This window comes from Prinia subflava, chromosome 9 (genome assembly GCF_021018805.1).
Source record: "Prinia subflava isolate CZ2003 ecotype Zambia chromosome 9, Cam_Psub_1.2, whole genome shotgun sequence".
Taxonomy (NCBI): Eukaryota; Metazoa; Chordata; class Aves; order Passeriformes; family Cisticolidae; genus Prinia; species Prinia subflava.
The window spans coordinates 18494184-18519769 of record NC_086255.1 but is presented as its reverse complement, the minus strand read 5'-3'; the positions used below and the strand labels follow the sequence as shown (position 1 = coordinate 18519769).

Below are 25586 nucleotides of genomic sequence, written 5' to 3'. Positions count from 1 at the left end.
GGCTTTTAAAATAATTATCTTGGTTTTCTAATGATGCTCTTAGCAGTGATCATCCAGGAACAATGTATCCAAGCAGAATTTCTTTGAGATTCAGGATCAGGACAAATCTATTTTAGCTCATATTATGGTAGTAAAATGAGTGATATTTGAATCACCAGTATATAATTAGGCAACTAAAAAAGACAAGGAAGAAGAGAAATATTACAATTGTGTAAGTCTCCTCCTGTTTCTGAACATTAAAAGTCACATGGCAGGGTTTACCAGAATTGTGTGATTAGCTTAGAAATTTTTAAATTTTATATAACTGCGTAAATGTGACAATGTTAGACCTCTCTGTAGATGAAGAAACATGTAATTAGGATCATTTTGTCAAAATGACAACTTCACTTAGTCAGCATATAAAGTGTCTGAATGTCATTGGCATTTCCAAAAGGGATAAGCATTTCTTCTGTTTGAGTGATAAAGACCAGAGTTTTGTAAAAAGCTATTTTAGGATAACTGAAAAAAAAAAAAAAAAGTACAACAAACAGCTGTGTTTGTTACAAAGCCGAAGTGGCATGTAAGAGCTGTCATCACTGTGTTCTCTATTATGAAATACAATTTGTTCTGCAAAGTGTTGTATCTTTCCATGCAGTTTTAAAAAGAAATAAAAGACACAATTTTACAAGGTTGGGTCTTTTTCAGTTCAGATTTAACTGACTAAAAGTGAGTGGGGATTTGATTGTCTTCATGTAATGCCAGCTTTCAAAATACAGTTACCAAATTACCAGATTATAACACAGCTAACACTTACATGTATGAAAATAGTACTTTTAAGCCTCTATCCCAAATCTAAGTATTCTGCTTCACGAATGATACTTTTGTGTTATTTACGTATGTATATATATGCCCGTATTTGAGTGTGACTACCTGCGTCCACACGCATACTGAATTACAATTTCTTGCCTTCCCAGTGGATTTTTCCCACTGTCTTTTAAAGCTAAAAGCGGAGCTCGTTTTTACCCCGAGCCGAAGTGCTCGCATTTCCCACGCCTGCGGCCTCTGGTGCATTTTTGCGCAGCGCGGGCCGGGCGGGGCCGGGCGGGCCGGGCGCGGGCGGGATTGGCCCGGCGCGGTCAGGCGCCGTGGGCTGTTGCACACACGCGGCTGCGGGCCCCGCTGCCCGGCAGTAACCCCGGCAAGCCCGGCCCACTGCGGGTGTTCCCCTTGTCCCGGCCCTGCCCCGTCAGCTGGCCCTGGCCGTGCCCGGCCTCCCCGGCTGCCCCGGGGCCCGTGGTGCCCGCAGCCCCGCTGTGGCCGTGGCGGCGCGGGCGGAGCGCTGCCGCGGGAGCGGAGCTCCCTCAGGGCCCGGCCGAGGCGGGCGGCCGGCCCGCACATGCCAGCGCACCCATCCCGCTGCTCTGCGGGGCTCCGGCGGGGCCGCCTCCGCCGGTGATCTCCTGGGACTTGGTTCCCTCTTTCCGAAAGTGCCCACGGGCTTCTGCGGCCCGCATGGAGAGTCCGCAGCAGCTGAGGCTTTCTCGAGGTGGTTGTGATGCCTTGAGAGGCCATCTAGAACAGAGGCTAGACAGAATTAAAGGAATAAAGTAGATATTTTTTTAAAAGACCTTCAAAGGATACACCTTGGGCAGTACGAGAGCTTGGCCGAGGCTACACCCAAGATGCTTGATGGATCACACATTTTCACACTTTTATAAGTTTTGGTCCTTTTACATATTGGGGTTAATGACATTAACTGCCCAATTACAGCTTCAGGTTATGAAGTCCCATCCTCACAGATTGCTCTCTTCAGTTTCCTGTTTTTTATACATTTTGGGCATGAAGCTGTAACAGTGTCCTTGGTTCTCCAGCTGGAAAAGGTTTGTTTTGTCTAACTAAACTGTGAGGAGAACTTGCTAACACTTCATATGAAGTTCAGAGTTATATACCAATGCAGTACAGAATCTGGAAAATATGAAAGCTAAAACTTTAAGCGTCAGTTGTTGTGCATGGCTCGGAGCAGAGCTGGTTCCCAGTCCTGCTCTGGGCAGCTCCTGGGGGGATTGCTGTCCTCCCTCGGGCACCCTCCCTGCTCCCGCTCCCAGAGTCCTGGGCTGGACACACCGGGTTCCTCACAGCTGTGTTCACTGCATCCCACCCAAGGAGTGGACTGCAGCTGGAACCTGGTCTTCCCCTAAAGATCGCATTGGCATCTTCTGTAAGCTGTGTTCAGAGTGAAAAGATGCAGCAAACTCTCCCCTGACAGTCTGCAGCCCGCCCAGCTCTCCCTTCCTTGGGTCTGAACAAGCAGGCACTTGTTTGCCGTTCTCGCCTAGCCAGCAGAACTGACTCGTACATTAACTCTTCCTTTCCCTCTCCTTCTCTGGTGGGTGGGAGACTTTCAGAGGAGCAAAGTTGGGGTGCACTAGAATTCCAGCCCAAATGTGCAGATTTTGTGCACAGATACGTGCAGACGTAGGAAACCAGGAATTATCATGCATTAAATACTTTCAGGCAGTGACCTAAAAATGCTGAGCTGGCACTGCTGCAGGGCTTGATAGTGTAGGAAAACATATTTTGGGCAGGGGATTTAATAATAGTCTTTAACGAAGAGGGAGAGGCTGCGATTGGAGTTGCACTCATGAAATCCAGACAGAGGGATCATTAACTTTATTTTTAGGCTTGGCTGAATAATCAGGAGTTTGAAGACTTGCCTTCTCTGTTTCACTTGTTTTAGGAGGGGCTGTGCTGTCATAGCTGGGATCAAAAGTGCACCAGATTACCAGAAGCAGCACCTCTCTCGTCATATCCAGGGACATAGTGCTGTGATCAGCTGATGAGCGGGAGCGTTTGCTTTGTTTTTTTCTACAGCTCAAAGCAGCCACTTTGTCAAATTGGTTGGGCTGAACACATACCTCCAGGTGGAAGAACATAGCTGCTGGAAGAGCCTCAACCTTCTGTCTAAGTAACTCTCTTTTCATCCCTTTGCTCCAACTTGCAGTGTGCTGGTTCTGGCCTTCCCACCCAAAGGGCTTTCCAGCAGCAGTAGCTGCAGCTGAAAATCAAAGCACGGCCCTGTTTTCCCAAGGGATTCAGCACGCCCAGCTGCAAGGGTCTGGCGGTGCCAGCAAGCACGGGCTCGATCAGGGGTCCCTGTGTGCTGCAGGTGGTAAAGATGCCACAAACAAGGTCATCCCCTCTGCCTGCTTGTGCATGGAGCAAGCTGGTGCCATGCGGAGATGGCCTTACTCGCCACTATGATCAAAAGGCTTTTGGGGTGCACCGAAGCTACTATCAATTAAAGTGATACTTGGTCAGGGGACTTCCCGTTTTTCCTTTCACTTCCCTCCAGCTGCAGAAGGGGTGTGGATAAGCAGGGACACTGGCTCTTGCATGAGGAAAATTCCCCTCGCTGAGGCTGATGAAGCCGCCCGGCGGGAGGCGGCTGCCGGTATTACGTGTTGTGCCGCATGTGTATCCGCCAGCCACAGCGCCCTGGCAAGGGGCCCCGGCTGGAATTAACCTGCAGTAACCCCAGGCGCAGGGGCAGCCTTGGCGGGGTGTGCCTGCCTGGCCTGTGCTCGAGTATGAAAGCCATTATAATCCACTCATTCATGATGCTTAAAGAGCCAGAGGCGTTTTTCCCCTGGCTCTCCTGGAAGAGGGAAGGGTTTGGAAACAGTAAGGCACAGCATTTCCAATCCTGATAGAGCATCTCGTGCCTTACCAAGCCCTGCCCACCATTTCATCAGTCCAACAAGTTTTAAAGTAACATTTATCATTTTTATTATGAACAAATAAAATTTCAGATCAGCACAACCAGATGTCTGTTTCCATATTAGTAGAAATTATTTCAAAAAGTTTTTTTTTCCAGTACACAAAACAGAGATACTACTATGCAGAAATCCCTAAGCTGTGAAAAATCGTATCCTACTCACATTTCAACAGTGACAGAGCTTAGACAATGTGCAGATTCAACTTTCCAATCCTTCCCTGAACACCCAACACTTAGATTTCTGCTCTTCACAATACCAGCAGTGCTGGGAACAATTTTGGAAAACAAACCAGTCCATGCTTCTGCCAGCAGCGGTGTGTGTGGTTCGTACAGTTCCTTCCTGTGCTCTGCTGGTCGGCAGCGAGCCCCACCACACCTCAGGGAGGCAGGGTGTATAACCCCCTGTTACAGACAGGGAAACTGAGGCACAGAGCGTTTTTAAGTGACTTTGTCCCAAATCACGCAGTGAGCAAGAAGCTGAGAACAGGTCCAAGCTGCTTTAGCCATGAGGTCCCACTGCTGCTGTTTCTGCTTCCATCTTTCACAGACTCATTTAAGCTAAACATACAGATGATGCATCCAGGACACAAACATGCCACCAAAAATATATATATATTTATAGGTGTGTATATATATATATATATCTCAAACAAAGTTCTACTTAAAGTGTTGTATCTGTTTCTTAATCTAACAGAAAATTCTAACTCAAATACATTCAAAATCACCTGCACCCACAGTTCAATGTAGGCAATTAAATAATTAAGAAACTCCTTGAATGTTCATAACTCAGAAAAAAAAAAAACCAAACGGCAAATAGCTGTCAATACTTCTATGTATATTAAAGAAATATTTAAGGCACCCAGAGATATTTGCCAATCTACCTTTAAAGTGACTGGACAAACACCAGGACTGTTTGGTTACTGCTCCTCAACTTTCACTCTCATTCCAGATTCTGGACCCAAATCAGCATTTGAAATTTGAAAGGAACCCTTGATGTCAAGCCCTGCTTCTCTGCTGAGAGGATGTGAAATACTGCTGCATTTCACAGCACACATCTCTACTCTAGGGTATGTCACACTACACTTTAAGGGCACCAGGAGCAAGGAAATCATTCTCTCCTTCTCCCCTCCCCACACCCCTTCCAAATTACTGGCTGGGCAAATTCATCCTCTCTGGGGACTTCCACAAGTTCAGAGGGGCTTACACTAGAGCGAAGTCAGCCCACAATTACAGAGCTAACAGTGTGTCTCTTTTTTTGAAGGGCTTTTTCTGTTGTTTTTTTTCAAATGGTAGGATACTGCTCTAGCCACAGCGCCCTTTGCTCCAGCCAGCACCCAGGCAGTCAAGAGCCTCAGAGAAGTAAGGACACTGCCTCCTAAAACCAGGAGTTGAAGGACTCTCTTCTCCATTTGTCCTTGCTCCTCTTGGCTGGAGACCACATCACTCCTTACGGCTCAAAAACTCAAAAGGGTCCCATTGCTGAGCAAAAGCAAGGTCATGGTGGTGGCAGGGAGGGGAAGGTGAGGAGACAGACTCATTTTCTGAGTAACAAGCTTGTTCTTGTTAAGGAAAAGATCACAGAGCTATCCTGGTTCCTGGAGAGTTTCACTGCAGCAGGAAGAAGCAAAGCTGCAGACACTCGGTCGCGTGAAGCTTCCCTGGCTGCGATGTGGCAGAGCTGAGGTGAGGAATTGGCATCTGCACTGTCTCTGCCTTCCCTGGCCTGCCTGAATAAGGGAGACGCTGCAAACCCCACTCCAATATCACTTTGTTCCAGCTACCTCTTGTGCTTTCCTCCAGCTCCGATTAATGCATTGAAGCAACAAAAACAGTACTATTGCTACAACTAATAATAGTAACAGTAATAAAAATTAATACTAACTATGAGAATTAAGGGGGAAAACATGTCCAGCTCCATGAGGGGCGTGACGCTGTAACATCCGGAATGTAACCGACCCCCTGAACTCAAGCTGTTCTCTTCAACTTGCAGGAAACAACACCCACGTGGACCCTTTTCCCCAGCGCCCTCCAGCTGCATGCCCACATCGGCTCAGTGATGTAACTGACCTTTCTGCAGGCTCAGCCGCCCTCGCTGCCCGACTCGCTGGCAAAGGAGAGAGGAGGCGAGATGACTCGCCGAGGGGGCTGGGAGGCAAGCTAAGGGACTAACAAGGAGCTGGTTTTGCCTCTCCTTCCCACTCCCTCTGGGCAGCAGGGAATGGCAAACCAACACATTGGACCCTGGGCAAGAAAGCACAGAGGTAGCTCACACTGATGGCAGTGTCTCACCTTGAGGTCTCAACTTCCTTGAGCCCCTTATGCCACCTGGCCCCACACTGGTGTTTCTCAGGCACTTGTTGGGTGGAGCCCCCGAGGATGAAAATATCTGCTCCTGCAGACACTCTTGCTCCTCCCTACACCTGCAGGTGCTCCCTTGTCCTGCCTCTGTGCTCAGCAAAGATGTGGATCTGCCTGCCACCCAGAAGGGACCCTGTTTTTCCAGCACATAAAGCAGCTTAACTCAGAGGTGGAGCTTTGGTTTACATCCATCTCCTCCTCTCCATTTTGGCAAAGTCCCATTTGCCAGCAAAAATCTCAGCAGCGGAGATGAACAAAACTCACTGTAGGCTGGTTCTGCTCCTTGGCAGCCAGTGGAACATCTCTCCATCTGTCCTCCTCCTCACTGTGGCTCTCCAAAACAGCTGTGGAGCTCAGAGTCATGCTCTGCCTTCAGTCCCTCATGGCACAGAGGGCAGTGCAGGGAGGGAGGCTGTGACACCAGAGGGAATAGGAATTAAGGCTACCAGCACTCCCCCTCCAATGCCCACTGCTGTTACTGCATCCCCTGGCCATTGGCAGAGCTGGCTGGGGATCTGAGAGAGTCTGGGCACTCTCCTCTGCCCAGCCAGAGTGACTAGGTGGTGAGGAACAGGGGAGAACACTTCCCAAGAGACATCTTGGAAAGAACAACTCTTCTTTCTGATGGCAAGAGCAAGGGATGGGGCTGCTTTTCCCAGGATGCACAGTTTAGCCATATCATGTCTGTCAGCAGCCCTTGAGAAAAGAGGAGGGACAGTGGCAGAAACTTGTGGGGGGAAGGTAGTGGGGAGAGGGTCACTGACTTTGGCTCAACTCTTCATCTGTCTGGTACAGGCTTCCCTTAACTAAATAATACATAGCCAACTGCAATGGGCCTCCCCAGGCCACTTCCTACCAGTTTGCCTTCCAGGTAGACAATGTAATGGAGGAGACAGGTTAGAGAGGCTGGAGAGGAAAACAGAAAGGGAAAGGAGAGGAGGGAAAGGGTGGCCTTGTGTTATAAAGGCAGAGTCCTAAATCTTAAATACATCACGCAAAATGCAGCGTGGGAGGGGGGCGTTAAAACTCATTATCATTATCTTAAGCAAACTGGTAGCATTATTCAGTAGTTAGTTAACAGAACATTAAACTTTTTTCCAGCGTGTTTGGAGAGGTCAGGAAGGGAGAAGGGGACAAAAAAGGAGGAAGGAGAGGTGTGGATGTGTGCGTGAAAGGGAGCAGAACTCAGCCACTCTTGTGACTTCCATCTCCAGTCCGCATTTTCCGAGCCAGGATGACCTCCTTGGAGACCTTCTTGCGATCGCTGGCCAGCCCCAGGAGGCACATGAGGTCAATGAAGGCTGTGGTAAAGTTGAAGCGCCAGCCAAACTCACTGGTGGAGTAGTCATAGGGGAAGGTGTGGTGGTAGTTGTGGAAGCCTTCTCCTGCAAAACAAGACCAGGGAGAGGATGTTGGCGAGCTCTAGGTGACAGACCCTTTATCTTGACCCAAAGATAATAGTATTGGTGTATACTTGACCCAAAGCACCATATTCCTGTAATGGGCTCTGGATTGAGTCCTGGTTCCTTGCTCTGAAATTGGTTGAGAATCCAATTTCACCCTTCTGCAATCTACCCCATATTGTTTGGGCATGGCCTAGCATGCCAGGGCTGGCCCAAATGATGCAATGACAATCAGAGGATTTTTGGTGCTTTAGAAGAAAACAAGCATGTGGCAAGGAACAATGAAAGGCTCTGGCTGCCCAGCTGCACCAAAGCTAATAGTTTTTCCCCTGCCATGACAAGATATCTTGTAGTATTAATTCAGCTACCAGCCAGACCAGCAGCTAGCCCCCAACAAACCAAGCTAATCAATACTCCTTCAACACTGGCAATCCTAATGCCAAATCCAAAGGACATTTCCAGAAGGGGAAAAAAGCAGAAACTAAGCAATCTATACCACTTAGCCACCATCTCTTCTGGACACTGTCAACACTGGCTTCAGTGCTTACCCCTTCAAAGACACTATCTCGCCTCCTGCTCCTACCCCTGAATCTCTGCAGTTCTAATCCCTCTCTACTAAAATTCCACAAGCAGATCCTTGTGTGGTGGAAATCAGTGGAGCCCCGGTAAGGTACAGTGGTGCAAAACAGATGAGGATTTAGGTGTGGGAAAACAGATAAGGGCATATGCAGAACCTGGGATGTACTTTCCTAGATCTCCAAAATTTCAGTAAAAAACATGAAAACATCTATCTTGTCTTACTCTTAAGTACCCCAAATATCACCAGCTGTCGTGAGAACATGTCCAAATGTGAATCTGTTGGTTTTCAAGTTGACAAATCTTAGACAGATATGCAGTGACGGCAGCACATGTTTTTTAGTCTAGTGAACATGGCAGAGAGACCTCTGAACAGGGTAAATAAAATATTGCCATTGAGATAAGAAGGTGCTAAGTGAAGCAGAGTCCTTTCCAGCCTGGAAAGAGTCTGATGGGAGCTGATAACCCCACTGCCCTTTGGTACTCACTGGCCAGCATGGGAAACACCCCCATATGCACAGGCTGGAAGGGAGGGGTGCAGGGGAAATAGGAACACCTGGACTGATAGAAATTCCTAGAAGCAGCTGCAGCCCCAAGAGGCAGTCCCTGTTCTCCAGTCCCCTGCAGCAAAGACACAGATGCTGAACATACCTAGGGCCCCCAGGCTGACCAGGGGGTTCTCGCGCGGGTTGATGTTCTGGTCATACGGCCGGTTGCCAAACATGTGAGCAGCACTGTTCACTAGCCAAGTGGCATTGAGCCCTACAGCGTAGCGCAGGATGGCTGGAATGAAGAAGCTGATGATGATGGATTCATCCCAGAAGTACCAGGGCACTACAGTTGGCAGTGTGAAGCACAGCAACACCACTGACGGCTTGTAGTATCTGGAAAGGAAGGGACCAGGAGGAAGGTGTTCAGTGGCAGAGGCAGGACAGGAAGGACTGATTCAGTCCTCCATCTGGAGGATTCATGCTCAGCTATACAGGGAAAATCAAGTGCAGAAATGCCTCACTCCTGAGCCTTGTATCTTGTGTTCTGGATGTAAAGGAGCTATGCCTGAAGATTCCCAAGTCTCATCATTAGGCAAGAGACTCAGACTAAATCCTGCTCTCCTCATATATGCACAAAGCAATGCCCCCATCACCATGAGTCCAGACACCGGCTGCTGCTTTTGGCCTCATCTGTCATTTGCTTCTCAGCTACACTGCTGTCTGTAAAGGCAGCTCCATGCTTCCAGAGTCCCACAGATGGTCCTTTCTCTGGCTTTGGCCCAGTGCTGCAACTCCTCCTTGCAGACTTGGCTCTGCCTACAAATACACCCATGAACAAGTGCAAGCACATGGCACAGATGAGCATACAGATGAGCATGTGGGCTCCCTCACACTAGAAGAATGGGAGTAGAAGAAGGTGAACCACTCTGATGACCCACGAGAAAAATCAAACTGGGACTGAACTAGGGACTTCCTGACTTAGGCTGGTTACTATATGGGTTCAGTCCCACATGCCTGCAGCCCTGGTGACAGGCTCACCTGCTCTGGAGATCAGTCCTAGTATAGCTCCAGATGGCTGACAGATACCCTACCCAAGAGGCACCAGTGAATCAAGACTGTCCTTCCCAGTTACTGCCCCTCTCATATCTGCATTTTCAACTCTTCTTTCACCATACTGTTTCCAGAAAGCTGAGGGAAGAGGGGCACACACATGGCCAGGAAGGTGTACAGTCTCTAAGGATGTCTTAGAGGCACCTGTGTGTGAGCTCTGAGCCAGTGAAAGCAGCAGCTGGGCTGTGGGGTGAGCAGGTGTGGGAGGACTTTGTTGTGGGAAGCTCAGCTTGCTGCTGGCAAGATGCTGCAGGCTAGGCAGGCAAGAGAAGGGTGTGGGAGGACTAGAGGTAGCACTGGATTCTAAACACTTCCCATAGGAGAGGAACAGCTCATTTCTCACAGTTCATCTCTCAGCAAAGACCTGAACATGCTGAAGAGTCACATTTCTCACATGACACCCTCAATCCTCTCACATTCCATCAAAGTCACTTGAGTTCCCAGCCCATTAGTCCCTGCTCCATTCCCTGTGGCTCCCCACTAGGGTTGACCCCACCACTCACCTGCGCTGGAACATCACCACTTTGTCAGCCTTTATGTCACTCAGGTCCAGCTTCTGTCCCTTCTCGATGACATCGGGGTGCTTGCGCACAAGCAGCCAGCCAATGTGGGAGAAGAAGAAGCCCCGCATGGCGTTGTGCGGGTCTGCGTCTGTTTCGGAGAACTTGTGATGGACACGGTGGTCCCGAACCCACTCGTAGATGTCATTCTGCCAGTCAACAGGAGAGAAAACTTAGGGTCAGGGATGGAGACGTTCCCTTCAAATTACAGAATGGCCCGAAATGTTTAAATACTTCAATCCTATTGACCTGAACTGTATCAGTGGCATTACGTCTCATTAGGTTTGGGGTTTCTGGTCTTTAAAACAGAGGTTGGGTTTTGGCTGTACCTCTCCAGTTTTTTGGGAAGCAGCTCCAGGGGTGCCTCAGTGCTGCTCTTTGATTGGCCAACTCTGGGCTGGGGGTTGCACCACACCCACGGTGCTGCAGGCTCTGATTGGTCAGTCTGTGCCCCACCCCTGCAGCAGCCACTCTCATTGGCTGGCTGGTGCCCTGCCCACCTGTGCTGGGCTCCTGTCCTGTCCCCATCCTTGTCCCCATCCAAATCCCCATCCCTGCTGACCTGCCCCTTCCCTGTACCTGACATTTCCCATAGGTCATCCTGCCTTGCTTGTCTTGGGATTGCCTAATCAGATGTTTAACTTGGGGAGCAGGGGCAAGGCTTTTTTTAACTTTTCTTTTTCCATTGTAAATCAAACAGTCTTAAAATTAGGTCCCTTTTTCTAAAGAGAACAAACACACCATTTCTATGACATTTCTTAAAAATACCTCTCTTCATCCCCATTACTGTTCCATTTAAGCAGCAAAATCAATACAGTTTGGAAAATGTCAATGCTTTTATCATTTGTGTTATGAAATGATTGCTTTGGCTGGTTTTAGGAATAGATTTTCATAAGCCTGTGATCATTTCTTTGTATCAAGATTTCAGTGAGCTTAAAGCCATGTATTACACCATCCTAGGAAACATGAAATACAGATCCAACCACAGCTCTACTACCTGTATTACACAAGAAGCTCCTTAATCTCCTACATACCCAGGACTTTTCCTGAAAGCACTTTGAAGGTAGGGAAATGGCATAACCATCCCTATTTCTTGCCTTGAAAGACTAAGGGACTTGTCCACACAGGGAGCCTGGAACAGAGACACCTCAAGTCCCTTTCAAGTATTGTAAACACTCCTCATTTAACTGAGATAAAATGATTTACCTGCAGGCCATTCAAGAAGACAATGATAGACATGCGCCAGGATTAAACTCTTACTTCTTTCCAAATACTGGGAACTGCTGCCTTCCTTCCAGCCAAGTATCTCCAAGTATCAGCAACCCTTGCTGATCTTGGCCAGAGCTTGGTCACTCAGAATTCCCCTAGAAGAGGGTGGCCCAGCTGCCCTCCCTATCTAGTAAGCAGAGAAACCCAGCTAGTACCTATGCTGGAAAAGTTTCACCAGTGACCCAAAGTCTCTTTCCCATTCCAGACCCTACACAGCACTACGTAACATGAGAAAGCCCAGTCTGAAAGCTGACAGACAACTTGGGCTTGACCATATGGGAAGGTTTTCCCTGTCTTGTTGGATGCAGGAGGCACAAATTTGGAAGGAGACCACGTAACACAGCTGGATCACGGTATGACTTCATCCACCACACCCTGTCTACAAACAAAATCAGGAGTCTCAAACCTGAAAAATCTGTGTCTTGACCCAAACTTTAGCTCATTATCTTTTCCACAGGTCTTATATTGGGACTGCCTCTAACTGCAACCCTGACTGAAAATTGTAACTTTCTCAAAAGAGCAAGCAAAGCCAAGAATGTCTTCTTCTTTGGGAGTTTGCAGCTACAGGCTATAACCATGAGAGCTTCTATTGTGCTGCAGCTGACAGGTCTTGCAGGTGGAAAAACCAGTTAGAGGCAGAATTCACAAATTCTCTGAAATTACAAGTCACAGGTCCCTGAGCAGCCAACAGGCATTTTCTGGGGGAGCTAAGATAAAACAGTCCATAAACTTCTGTGATTTTAGAAATTACTGATCTCCTCTGCTGCCACTAATAGGAATGAGATAAATTCAACATAAATCTTCTCTTGATCTCACTGAAACTATCAAAAAAGACATCCATGGGGAATAGTATCGAATTTTCAGTAAAACTTTGGATTAGTTTCTATTGAAGCTGAAATCTGTCTGTCTCTCATCTTTGTCTACTCCTATCCCCTACAGCAGTAGCTCAGCAAATTCTTTCTCCCTCTGCCCTATAACCCTGTGAAAGATGGTCTTTGTACAGGACTAGCTAATACACAGCAACCCATCCTATTGCCTTGCTGAGTGCTGGACCACTGGCTGGAATCAGCAGCTTGGTCCCTCCCCTTCCTCATCAAAGACTCTCGATTGTTTCTGTCAGAGAAGAAGGAATTCAATGATGTTTTAGAAAGTTTTTCAAGACTTAAAAACCTTTACTCTGTTTTCATTACATGTAAACAAAATAATATCCTCTGGAGAATTACTTAAGAGCACACCACTGATATTTTGTGTTCACCTTTTTATAGCAGAAAGTGCTGCATTCTGCCACTTTCCTGAGTACTTCCCAAAGACAAGCGACCTTTCAGTACAGTTGGAGGATGGAGTGTTGTTAGGGCTGAGTTACAGCAGCAAGCCTGAGAGGATTTATTTTTCTGTGCCATGCCAGTCTGGGTTTTCACTCTGACTTCTACAGATTTGCAGTTTTGTTTGCTTTGGGGACTGTGAAGTACTCTCACAGTAGTTAGGCAATATCCTGAAGTTAGTGCTCTTTAGGAGGTGAGGCAACCTCCCAAGGTGCTTAACAGTGCCTGCAGTCACTTGTGCCACTCTGAATGGGCCCAACCCTTCTCTTCTTAAAATATCACTGACCTGGGACAACTCTCTGGAAGCCAGTGGTGTGATCTGTGCCATGATTAGTCCTAAATATCACTCTTCTGAATAAAAGAAACATCCCCTAAATCTCAACAAGTTCTTGGTTTTTATGAAGTAGCAAATTCTACATCGTGTAGAATTCTATCTCCTTGGCTTTGCAGATTATCAGCCACACATCAAAAGGAGACTGCGGCAACACCAGAAGAACACTTAACACTTCCACACCTCTTTCACGGGACCTGGTGCAAGCACAGGGAGACCACACCTTGAGAGAAAGGTACATTCCTGCTTTGGAGAGCTTTCCTACCCCTGGTTTTGGCCAGTTGTCCACTCCTCACTGGGTTTGTCTGAGAGTCAACCTCTGATGGGACAAGGTAAAGAGACAGACTCTAGCACTGCAGTGTTGGATGGAAAGGGCCATCTTTTTCTTTACAAGAGATACTAGGAGAGAGGAACCTCTTCATCAGATTGTGTCCCATATCTGAGACAGGGATTCACGGGAGCACTTCCTTCTGAGGACCAGTGTCACACTGAGGAAGTGCTTACCTGGAAGGCCATGGAGTTCGCAATAGTCAGGAAGATGCGCAGGGGCAGCGTGGCTTTGTAGGACCGGTGACTCCAGAGGCGGTGAGATCCAGCTGTGATCCCCAGAGCGCTCACCAGGAAACACAGAACACCTACAAGGGAAAAGGAAGTTTTGAGCAGTTAGAGCAAAGCTTCAGCAGAGCAACACAAAGGTGGGCCTTCCCCCAAAGCTGTAGAGGAAGGAAGAGAGGAATCCATGGAGAGCACAGACTGGGGCAATAAAACTCAGTGTGAGAGTGCCCAAGTGACCACAGGCCTCATAGGCAATGTGGGGCAAATCAATTCAGCTCTTCATCTCTAACAAGGAAGGAGGTTCCCCCTTAGAAGACTTGTCACAAGGGTTGGTTCTTCAGCATAGTGCTGGGCCCTGTTGAACTTTGAGGCTGCTTCTTGTGTTCCCTCTTCACACAGGACAGAAGGAATTCCTTGCCCCTTTGGCATCTAGTAAAAAAACACATTTCAATACATCATGTGTTCATATTTGCCCTGGTCTGTGTGCCCATTTGTCCTCCTAGCAATTGTGCAAATTAACCTCAGCTCCAGCATCTTAAAACTAGAATGGAGAAAAGACCCCAAGAGTTTCATAGTAGCATTACACTAGGAAAGTACGGTAAGAAGAAAATTGGTTCTGCAAATTAACTCTTCCTCAAGGAAGGAAGGGTCAGGAAAGCATTTTTTTGGCAGAAAGCATTCAACAGCTGGTTTGCTCTGCAAGCTCAGACACAAAGAGGGAAGACTGCACATCTGTGAACAGGTCATCTGATCCACCTCTAGTCCTCTGGGGGAAGTAAAGTCTTCTTACCAGTCCCCCAGGGCAAACTTTCCTGGTATAAATTTGCACATTTCAGCCAATTGAATCAATCATGAAAAGAATTCCTTATTCTTACATATAAGTCCATGGATAGGAATTGCTGGTAGTATGCTTGATGTTCAGCCATTCAGTCCAGCCAAATGGCTCTAATCAAGTTTGTCCTGAACCCAGAAAACCAAATACTCTGACAGAAACTTGTCTGAATCAGAAATCTGAGACCTGTGTCAGGCATGGCCTGGTTCTTTCATTCAAAGTAATACAGGCTTTATTTTCTGTCATCTCCTGCTTTGTCTTCCTTCTGTCACCTCCTTTTTGTTTTTCTACATTCTCAACCTGATCTCTTATCAACTAAAAACCTGTCTTGGGTGATTGAACATCATCTTCTGGTCCCTTAAACTTGCATGAACCCTTCTCACTTCCATCCTGCTGCACAAGAGTGACCTTTCCTGTCTGCTGATCTGACCACGATTCCCCATCTTCATCTTCTCCCTTGGTTGCCTTGCCTACTGCTGGACACAAGCCTTGGACCAGCACAACTGTGCCTTGTGTCTCCCAGCACCTCAGTGGTCTTTCAGAAGAGCCAAGCATGCAAATACAGCAGGATCCAGCCTTTGCAAGAGACAACAGAGCTGAATAAAGCTCAAAAAGCTGCCCAAGCCTGGAAGGGGAGAAGTGAAGGATGATGGAACAGGGAATTTGGTTCAGGTGTCCCTTTGGCGTGGTGCTGGAAACCTTGAGGATCTTACTCAGTTTCACGATTCTGACTTGAAAGTTATGAACTAACTCATGACCTGTTTATTTTAAATTTTAAGACACATTTTCAATCAGTACTAACCCCACAGATAAGACAGGACAGAGAGTCCATGATAAACAATGGCACCTTGCAATAGATGTGTAGGGCAACTTGCTGGGGAAGGAGCCCATCTGTCCATTGTAGAGCAAACAGGTCCTATGAATTGATGGTGTACCAGGGACACAAATGAGCTATGTGATTTTTCATGATCTTCAATAGCACAAGAAAGTAAATGCCAGGTTAGATGAGTAGAGGCCTGATTCATAGCCCTGAGTTTTCAGCTTTTCTTATCTGATGAATCCTCACGTGCTAACTAAATATATTTTGGTAAAAGAGACCTTCAGGAAGATGACTCTGGCTGAAGACTGTTGTATTTAACTTTGCAGGAAAGGAAGCTCATCTGTATCTCTTTTACACAAACAATTCTCAGAATTTGCCTGTGGATATCCCTGATGGGAAAAGATGACACCAGCAACAAAGACATTATCAGCAAGCACAGGGAATCACAAAAGAGATGTAATGGGGGCACCAACAACTCCAAACCCAGACAATCCAGTATCTGCTTCTGGGTAGCCTTTCCTGGAAGCTTTTGTAAAAAATTTGGAAGAGTACCCACTGCTTTTGGGTGCACTGGCATAGAACAGACTCAACCTCCATCCAGAGCCCAGGAACCTCAGCAGCTCATGTTGACTTCTCTTGGGGCTATATCCCAGGTCACTACAATGGCCATAACTCTAATTATAATCCTGTGCTGCCTGGCCTCTTGCCCATTTACAGAAGCTGTAGTTTATCTAAGGGGCAGACACTTTCTGTGGGAAAGTAGCTGATTCTCAGTCTGTGCATTCGTGGCACCACCCCACTGAAAGCCAAACCCTACCTGGAGACAATTAGATCCACCAGCTGTATCTAAGTTTATGTGACAGGGACAGGAGATGCACAATGATTGAAATCCTTGTGGGATATGGAAGAATCCAGCACCCTTATGATTCAGAGAGCTCACCCCCACAAACAGGTACAGTGATGATCATAGTCAAGGAATCAGCACCTCACAGAGAAGAACTCCTCCAAGATCATCCACTAAGAATTCAGTGGGAAAGAGAGTACAGAAGGTGAACTACAGTAGCACAGATTTTCACACCTGCCCTGTGATACTGCCCCAAACTGAAGGACTTAGGGACTCCATCAGCTGAGGATTCAAAGTCATCTTCCATACCATGATTTGAACTACGTAAGATTCAAAAGATTGGCAACTCACAGGTGATACTCCCAGTGACCCATTCAACTGGAACACAAACAATTATGACCACTGGCAGTAATAAGCACTCAATGTTCCAAAAATTAAACAGAAAACATTCTGCATTCAGTCATAGCTATGACTCATCAGGCTTTACCTCTTTAGGGCTCAGATTCAGACAAAAGTTATGATGAGAAACTAGGACTGTGCTAAAAGCATTGTCACCTGCAGTGAACACCAAGGATGTTTACATGAAGAGGTGCTCCTGCCCCAGAAGGTGTCCTTGGGCTTTTGTTCAGTGCAGGACTGTCCCCCCCGTTGCTGCCCAGTCCCTGATAGCCCAGTGAGTCCTGCTACTCTCAACAGAAAGATTCCAGGGGCAATGGAATTTACAGGCTGCATAAACGGAACAATGTTTAGGAGGAGCAACAGGATCTGCTGTCACTGAATTCTAACTTCCCTGCTACCCTCAGAGAAGCACAGCACCTGCTACTTAAGCCTGGAGGGAACACTAAGTGGAAAGGTGTTGCCAGCTGTAGTCTTGATGGGAAAGCAAAAGGAACCACTGTGAACACTTTGCTGGTTGTATCTCTGGGGGCAGTGTGGGCTGAGACTTTCTGACTGTCAGAATTGCCTAAATTATCCAGCAAGATTCAGTTTGGTCCAAAGATAATATAGCAACAACAAAATATGGTATCAACCAGATACCATATCCACTGGCATGCAGGGATCCTGCAGGGACCTGAGGTGTTGACAGAGTGCCATGTTGAGAGGAATCATTCTTGTTTACAGACACTGCTGTCCAGGCCAACAGGAGTTAACACAATTACTGTCAGTCTGCTGCATCCAAGAGCTAAAAAGACTACCCACAAATCACATTTCCAGGGAGGATCTGAGCAATTAGAGAAAAAACTGTCCATCACCTTTGCATCCTGCCCTTTTAGAGTCAGTCTCTGTGCCATTTGGCAAATGACGTAAAATCTGCCCACAATCCTTGACAAGACTAAGCAAGACTTTGAGAATTGCAGTGGAGAAGACAAGAAATAAAAGGAGAGCTGACTAGAAAGCCAGTGCTGGACAGGCTCGGAGAGCTCTTGTGATGGTGAGCTCTCACCTGATCAACAAGCCGAGCTCATTCTGGGAAGCTCTGTACCAGAAAGAGATCAGGGGATACAATGCACACAGCAACGCAGAACAGCAAACAATGATGAAGGCAGGGCTGGGGAGCTTGAGAGACAAAGAGGAATCAGCACATAGAGAAATGAAAACAAAAGAGGACAGTCACCAGTATAACTGGTTTCAAAGGGACAGGAACATCAAGGAGATGGTGGCCTGGATGAAGTGGGTATAAGCAATGGATCAATTATAGAAGGTAGATGAGCTACCAGGCCCCACAGCTGCCTGTTGTACCACAACAGAGAACACTGGGACCATGTTAATTTTGTATCATATGTACACAACCTAAGGGAGAAATTATCTGAAAAACAAACAAAGAGACAAGCAAAAACTCCAGCAGCTCCAGAATGACTGCTAGAGCTGGCCTGCCATGAGCCTATGGTGTACTGCTAGGAGCAACCTAAGTATCTGCTGCACTATCCTTGTGTGTAACATGGGAACTGTGGTCCTCTCCTTGCTACCAGAAGGTGATGGGAAAAAACAGCAAGTCACTGACATGACAGCCACAGATGCCTTTATGTGCCAAAAAAGTGTGAGCTGAGAAAAGGGCAACGCAAGGAGCAAGAAGCCTTGCTGAGAAGGTACATCTGTGGAGGATCAGAGTATTCCAGTTCCAGTTAGTGCTGGAGGAGAATGGATTATAAGGGCACTCTGACTTGGCTGCAAGGAGCTATGAACAGTGGTCCTTTCCCAGAACAGGAGTGCAGGACAGGGAGCTTGGTGGAGCTACTCCAGCCTTGGTAAGGCAGGACTGATCTTCAGCCATTCCAGAACAGTGCAGTTCCCCCAAACATCATGTCTTTCTCCCATTCCCAAAACATGTCACTCCAGAAGCCACCAAGGAATCTTGCAGTGCCTCACAGTGGCAGGAGAGCAACTGGCACTTCACATCAGAGCTGACTGAGCAAGGTCAGCAGGAAGGATTGGCATCAGATAAAAATCAAAGCAGATAGATTCCTGGGAAGTGCCATGAGATGCCATACAGACATCCTAAAGGTTGCAAAGACACTGCCTCAGAGACCATTTTGAGGCAGGATGGGGTTTAGCAGAATGCAAAAGAGCATTAACTTTCTGGATAAAGATGCTCAAGCCCTTTTAAGTATCCTAAGGGAACTCAAGCAAGAAGGGTAGTATGGATTTGGAAATCATGGAGCATATCAGCAGCTTGAAATGAAATCAGTAAATTCGACTCACTTTTTTTCCTTCTCCTTGCTCCAGTATCCTGAGGTATATATAAATAATCCTAACTGGAACTGGAGGACCCAGGCTGTCAGCTCAGTGAGTGAGAGAAGCCAGCAGTCTTTGCTTAGCCTCCAGCCCAGGAACGGGACACACAGAACAGGACCAAGAGCCCTGAAATGCTCCTCCAAGGTCATGCTGAGGCTGCATGTTCTGCCCAGCTCTGACAGGCCAGGGGAAAGTACAGCCCGTCAGGTTTTCACAAGGGAAAGGCCCAGCAAAGTCTTTCACAACATGCCCCTGGAAGGCCATGCTGGCTGTGCAAGGGAACACATCAGTGCCCCTGCTTTTGCAGATGCTGTAGCCAGACTCTGACTGTTGCCTCCAGTGAAGTTCATCCCCTCTGCCTGTGAGAGGCTGATGTGGTTCAGCAGGGAGAGTCAGCCTGGCCATGCAGGAAGCCATCTCCTTCCCAGTTCAGCTGTGGTGCTTGTTACACACAGCCACCAGGAAGACAGACTTTGGGAGTGTGACAGACCAGGTGGATTGCCCCAGGGCCCATCCATAGCCAGGCTGACCAGCAAGCAGGAGCACCACTGAGCCCAGAATCTACCCCAGCAGGCCTCAATCTAGACTTCTGCTTTTGTTTCAGAATGTTCTGTTTCACAGGGAGGCAGGGCCTGGATGCAATCTCTCGACCTCCCTACTGGGAGCCATTTGGCTTCTGGACTCCTCCAGGGGTCCACACAAAGGTTCGTGGAAAGCGAGGCTCTCCTGCAGAGTGGGCCCTGGGCCCAGCTGTCTTTCACACAGCCAGAGAAGTTTGGTTCCTACCCAGGGCAAGATCTCTGAGAAAGCAGAGCTTTGCCTAGCTACCTTCTGCTGGGTTGTGCTTTCCACTGGAATTTGCTGCCTGGAGAGACGTTTATTTATTTTCTGAAAGTTGTCAGGCTTAGTTCCGGGATGACAGTGGCTAATCTGTGCTTTTTTAAGAATGCTAAAAGACCTGAGCTTCAGAGTTAATTCTTGACTTTTATCTTCAGCACAACTGTATTTTGTCTCTTTTCCCTCATACACACATTGAGGCTCTGTGGAATTTACACCTCCCTGGTAAGGACAAGAATGGTTCTCATGTCTGGGCAGCAATCTCATGCCAATAGTGCTCTGTACCTTGCCTCCACAAACACCCATTAAAGTGCTTTGGCTAGCATCTTTCTTCCTAACTTTCTGGCACTGTCACAGTACTCTATCAAACAGTTTTTGTGCTTCACCCCAGAAGCAGCTGCACATTTAGGATATTTCCAAGCCTAATGTCTGTGAATCAAGTTTGCTTTTTGAGCAGACAAGCCAAATCCCTGAAAAATCTTTCCCTCTCATGTGTGACCTTACAACAGACACACATGGAGCAAGCCCTTCTACAGCTTGCTACGAATCCAGCTGAAGAGCTGCTTCTAGAAGAAGCCCACTGCTTCTTTCTGTCTCATCCCTGAGTCTGTGGGCCTGCAGGAAAAAAACCAAACCACCCAGCAGACTTGGGGGTCGTAGATGCCAAGAAACAGATAGAGGAATGTGCTTACCCCATGCCAGTGTCTGGATCTTTGCAGACGGTATCAGTGTCAATGCGAATAGGGCCCCCAGGTGCAGCAGGCTCATGAGGATGATATTCCTCCAGACGTATCGCAGCGGGGGCTTGGGGCCCTCTTTCTCCCGGTACGTCTCATCAAAGATATCGTCTATCATGCCCCGGTCTCCTGCCAAGTCCTCATGATTGGGTAAGTCCTTCTCCGTGACGGCATTTCCATTCCTGGTCACCCGGGAGGTGACTGTGCCAACAGCAGTGGTGCTGGAGGTGGAGGAGAACTCCTTGAAGGGGTAGCAACAGGTATTTTCGAGAAAGGAAAAAAGGGAAAACAAAACAAGAAGTTGGTGGTTATCAATTCAAGAAATAGAAACACATGCATCTAGGCTGGCAGTGTAAAGATTCACAGCCTGTAGTTTCCCAGGAAGGCTCCATCCTTTCAGCTGAGCCTTTGGCACAAAGAAGAGCCTGCTCTGGCCACATGGAGTCATGGTCTGAGGGGACCTGGTGTTTCTGGAGAGGACGTGAAAGGTAGGTAGGGTGCCAAAAAAAAAAGAAAAACACTTGAAAGCCAGTCTCTTTTCCACCAGTGGCTTTGGTGAGATCATTTGCAGACTGCAAGGATTTTTATTTTCTTTCAGTTTGATTAGTAGGTATTTTTAGGTGGGTTTGTGGTTTGGGCTTGTACATAAGCAGACAACAATAAAGGAAATCTTGTGAATGAACAAAGAGGTGAGAGAGAAATATGGCCTGAAACACAGTTTTATATTAAATCAATGGGCTGCTCCTGATAACCTACTTACTTGTGTCATCCCACCAGGGATCACAGGGGAGCATGAGGCAGATCCACAGGGGATTCCTTTGGGATGCCTCCTTATCTCCCCTGCCTCACCTTCCAAGATGGGATGTGGCAAGACCAACATGCTTGAAGATGAGTGGATGGAGGCAGTCAGGTGAGGTACTTCCAGTCAGAACTGCAGCTACTTATCCTGTGCCTGCTAAGACTCTTATCCCTCTCTCATTTCCCACCCACAGGCAAACTGAGGCAAGGAAAGACAATCCTGTGATTTATGGCCACCAGCATGCAGAGAGGAAGTTTTAAGCAGCAAAGTTGGCTCAGCTTGGCTCCTGGCTCCCTTCTGTAACTGTGACACAACATTCCCTCAGAACATGCTTGTTTGCCCTGGCTGAGTGACAGCCTGCCCCATCAGGCATGCATGACAAAAGGAGCAGGCAGGACTGACCCTAATGAGACAGGTCACTGAACTCTGAATCACCGATTTCCATCTCCATCCTGACAGCTGTGTGCTTGCCGGTACTCGCAGTCCTTTGTCAGTCCTGAGCCCAAGTGCCCAACACGGCTCAACCCCGGGGATGCCAAGCATGTGGGATGCAAGCGGTGTGTCCCGCACACGTCACCCCCATCCCCTGCCCGCCGGGAACCTGCCCAAGGGACACTTCCCTCTGCCACCCCCACCACTGCTGCCATGGGTGGAGGGGCACTAAAGGTCAGCCAGCAGCAACAGGAGGGCTGAGACTGCAGGAGGGAGCATGGTCAAGCTGGGAAAGCTCCTTTCCCAACAGAAACGTCTCCTGAATTAACAGCAGATTCCCACTCAGGTGTTCAGGATTCCTAAAAGACCACCATCCTGCCATGGCCTAATTTCCTGAGGGAGGCACTATAATCAGGCCAGGCAGCTTACGTGGCCACCCCAACTCCTCCCTTTCCCAAGGGTTGAAACTAGAGGGTTACAGACATACCTTCCGATGGGGAGGAGCTGGCAAGGCTGACTGATTCCCCACATTTGGGAAGTAAAATGATCTCTACAGAAGGAACGCTTTTAGTTTTTCCTTAGGGAATCAAAGGTTCAAAAGGGAAAAACTGGGCACAAAATATCCTGCTGCCTTCACTGCACGCAGGCAAGCTGCTTAGCTTGGGACTGGCTCTTCTGCATCCTGGCTATAGGCAGTCTCTGCCTGTTTTCCTAATTAATGTTTTGAGGGTATGATACTCTCATCTGCTGGAGAATTTAGAGCTAATCCCCACACCAAGAGAGCCATGAGAAATGGCTTCTAATCCAGACACTAGGCAATGAGAAGTCCTGCCCATTCCCAAGTGTTAGATATTCTCATATGGCATTTTGGCAGAAAGGTACAATTTTCTTTCTTGGCAGCAAGACAATCTACCAAAAAGACCCAAGACTTGTCTATGCAGGAAAAATTCCCAGCAGTGATTGGTGGTATAATTAGACGGGTAACACACCCCATATGGACATGCTGCTTCCAGAGCAAGAACGTGAGGTTGGAGTTGCATTTTTCTCCTCCACAATAGCTTATGTCACTGTCAAAGTTACACAGGGGCAGAGGAGGAGGAGGGAGAGCACAAAGAAAACAGCAAAAAGGAAGAAATCTCTTCCAGAGTTGTAGCAGCCACATAGGAATTTTACCAGCATACCCATGCTGCTGTAATTTCACTGATATAATCAGACTGGTCATTTCTCACATGTAAACTAACCTTGAACAAAAGGGCTATAAAGAAGCTGTGAAACAGCTCCACCGTTACAGACTTGGTGGGAGGAGCATGGGAGGAAGAGGGAGGGAGAGAGGGCAGCTATTTAGGTAGAAACAGGGGAAACGAGGAAAGAAAGAGGATTTTTATCCCCTTATGACCATAGTGGTTCCTATTGAGGAAAATGGGATGGGGATTGATCTGGGGTCTAGGGCTGAGAGAAGGAGGAGGCCAGCTAAAACATTTTCCTTAGCTTTCCCTCATTTCTGAATGACTTTACAGCTCTCATCTGCAGAACAGATGTGTTTCCCCATCAGCACCCCCATCTCCCAGCACTGAACACGCCATAGGTGATGCTGGCACCCAGCCAGCTTATACAACCAACTGCAGCTCAAAGGCTCCTGCACCGGGTACACTGCACGGGCCCCAGGGCACTGAATCTCAGCTCCAGCACATTTGAATATGCCCAGCATGACGCAGGGACAGGATTCTTTCCAGCTTCCAGGATATGGCCCAAAATACATGCCAAAACCATGAAACATGGTTTGAGCACACTGCCCGTGACACCCATTTGGAGGGGGGAGAAAAGTGAAGTTCTTTACATCACAGCATCCCTGGAAGATCATGGCACCTGCACAAAAGGACCAAGGGAGACCCTGTGTGCTGGTGACAGGAAAAGAGCAGGGCTGTGATTTACATCCACTTCTAGGCATTGGCAGAGGGGGGAAGGATGAGAAGGTGAGAGCACAAACGCTAGAATCAAGCCCCTGCCTCCTCCCCTTGGGCAAAGGGTGGCTGCCATAACGATCAAAAATAAAAATGAAAATCTTTAAAAATCCAACAGCCCCACACATCTTACTGGTGTGTCAGGCTGTTCCTCAGACCTTCTTACACAAAAATGGGCAGTCTCCCTATTGTATGCTTGCTTGGCACAAGCAATGCAGACAGTCATTCATTTCATCTGAGCAGCCGGCTTTCACCTTGTGTCTGTCCTACAGACGCTTCCTGCTGCAGTATTAGGTTTTAAAATCCTGCGAGTGAAATCTCTGTCTTATTAACAGGAAAATGAATTAAATTTTTAAAAATCCCAGTCTGAGTATTGTCAAAAAACCTATGACTTCTTGGCACAAAAGATCTTGAATAGCCCTTTGTGCTATTTAAGCACTCGGCATGCTTCGATGGGTGTTTCCAAAATAAACCTGTATTTTATGCTCGGTCTACCTGAGGGTAGGGGATCCAGGAAGATCACCTCAAAGGCGGATGTCTCCGCTTCACCCACGGGCTCCCCACAGGCTTGGGTGATGTGTGCAGTCACCACCGAAGCCCCTCGCCCCGCGGCTGCGAAGCGGTGCGGGGAGGACACGGGCACACACGTGTGAACGCGTGTGTGTGCACGCACGGACACGCGTGGATGCCCAGACGCTCTTCCACAACACGGCAGCAGCGCAGCGCTGCCGGGGCCGCGGGGGTTACGGGGGAAGGGGCGAGGGGAAGACAAAGCGGCCGCACGCCGGGGCCCCGCTTACCTCCTCCTGCAGCAAGTGCGCGGGCATGGGGGCGCTGGCTCTGCTCCTCGGCGGCGGTACGCGGGCGCGCAGCTGCCGGCGCTGGCGAGAGGCTGCCTCTGGTCGGCTCCCGGCTCGGAGAGCTGTGCGGCTGGCGGAGGCGGCTGCGGAGGTATTTAAGGGGAGCCGCTTGCTCGGCGGCTGGCGGGGCCGGGCTCTGCGCGCCCCGGCCTCCCGGTGACCCCCTGCCCGCGGCTGGGATGCGCGGGGTCAGCGCGGAGGGCGGCGAATCGCGGCGGGGGCCCGGCTCTCGGCGTAGCCGGGGGGAGAGGCGGGGCGGAGCGAGCAGGGGGGCGAGAGGGAGGAAGGATGCTGAGGAAGAGGAGGATGACGAGGGCCGGCCTCTCTCATGATGCCTGGCCGCTTTTTTCTTTTTTTTTTTCTTTCCTTTTTTTCCCCCACCTCCCTCCCCCTCGCACGCTGATTGGTTGAGGGAAATTTGGTGCCACCTCGGCTTGCCCTCGCCATTGGCTGCCCGCAATCTGCTGTTCGCTCCCCGCGGCGCGCACCCTGCGCGCCCCGCTCCGCGCACAGCCCCGCGCACGGCCCCGCGCCCGCCGGGGCTGCCCCGCAGGACACGGGGAGCTCCCGGGGGCTGCGGGATGTCAGCGAGCCCCGCGCCCCTTCCCCAGCTGGACGGGGGTTGCGGCGGGGGAAGAAGGCGATTCAGCAGGAAACATCTGCTCTGTATTGGGAATCTGTCTGGGGGGCATTCTGCACGTATATGCGTGAATAGAAATCGTGCATTTCTGCAGAGAAAAGCACCCCACAACTTATGTCCGGATGAGCATGTATGTCTGTGTACGTGTTCATCACAATATGTGCAAATCGTTTGAAAACTGTTGGAACATTTTTAAAAGAATCCTGTGTGTTGTCCCCAGAAAACAGTAGCTTCAGCAGAGGATGTAAGGAAAAATAGTAGCTCAGTTTGCCATCAGCTGTTTTTCATAACAACCTCCTCGGTAGCCAATAATGCCAGCAATATCCAGCCTCTACCCAAAATCCAAACTCTATCCAAAATTC

The 25586-nt window shown here is 48.5% G+C and overlaps 1 protein-coding gene across 1 annotated transcript; it reads right to left on the bottom strand.

Annotated features, from left to right (window-relative positions):
• Positions 1 to 3740: 3740 nt before the first annotated feature.
• Positions 3741 to 25063, bottom strand: SCD (stearoyl-CoA desaturase). The gene is made up of 6 exons (XM_063405745.1): positions 24525 to 25063; positions 20488 to 20773; positions 13679 to 13809; positions 10196 to 10401; positions 8743 to 8975; positions 3741 to 7497 (listed from the first exon to the last, which is right to left on the bottom strand). Exons 1-6 carry the CDS (start codon positions 24549 to 24551, stop codon positions 7298 to 7300), a joined length of 1083 nt encoding a protein of 360 aa, XP_063261815.1. The 5' UTR covers positions 24552 to 25063; the 3' UTR covers positions 3741 to 7297.
• Positions 25064 to 25586: the final 523 nt, after the last annotated feature.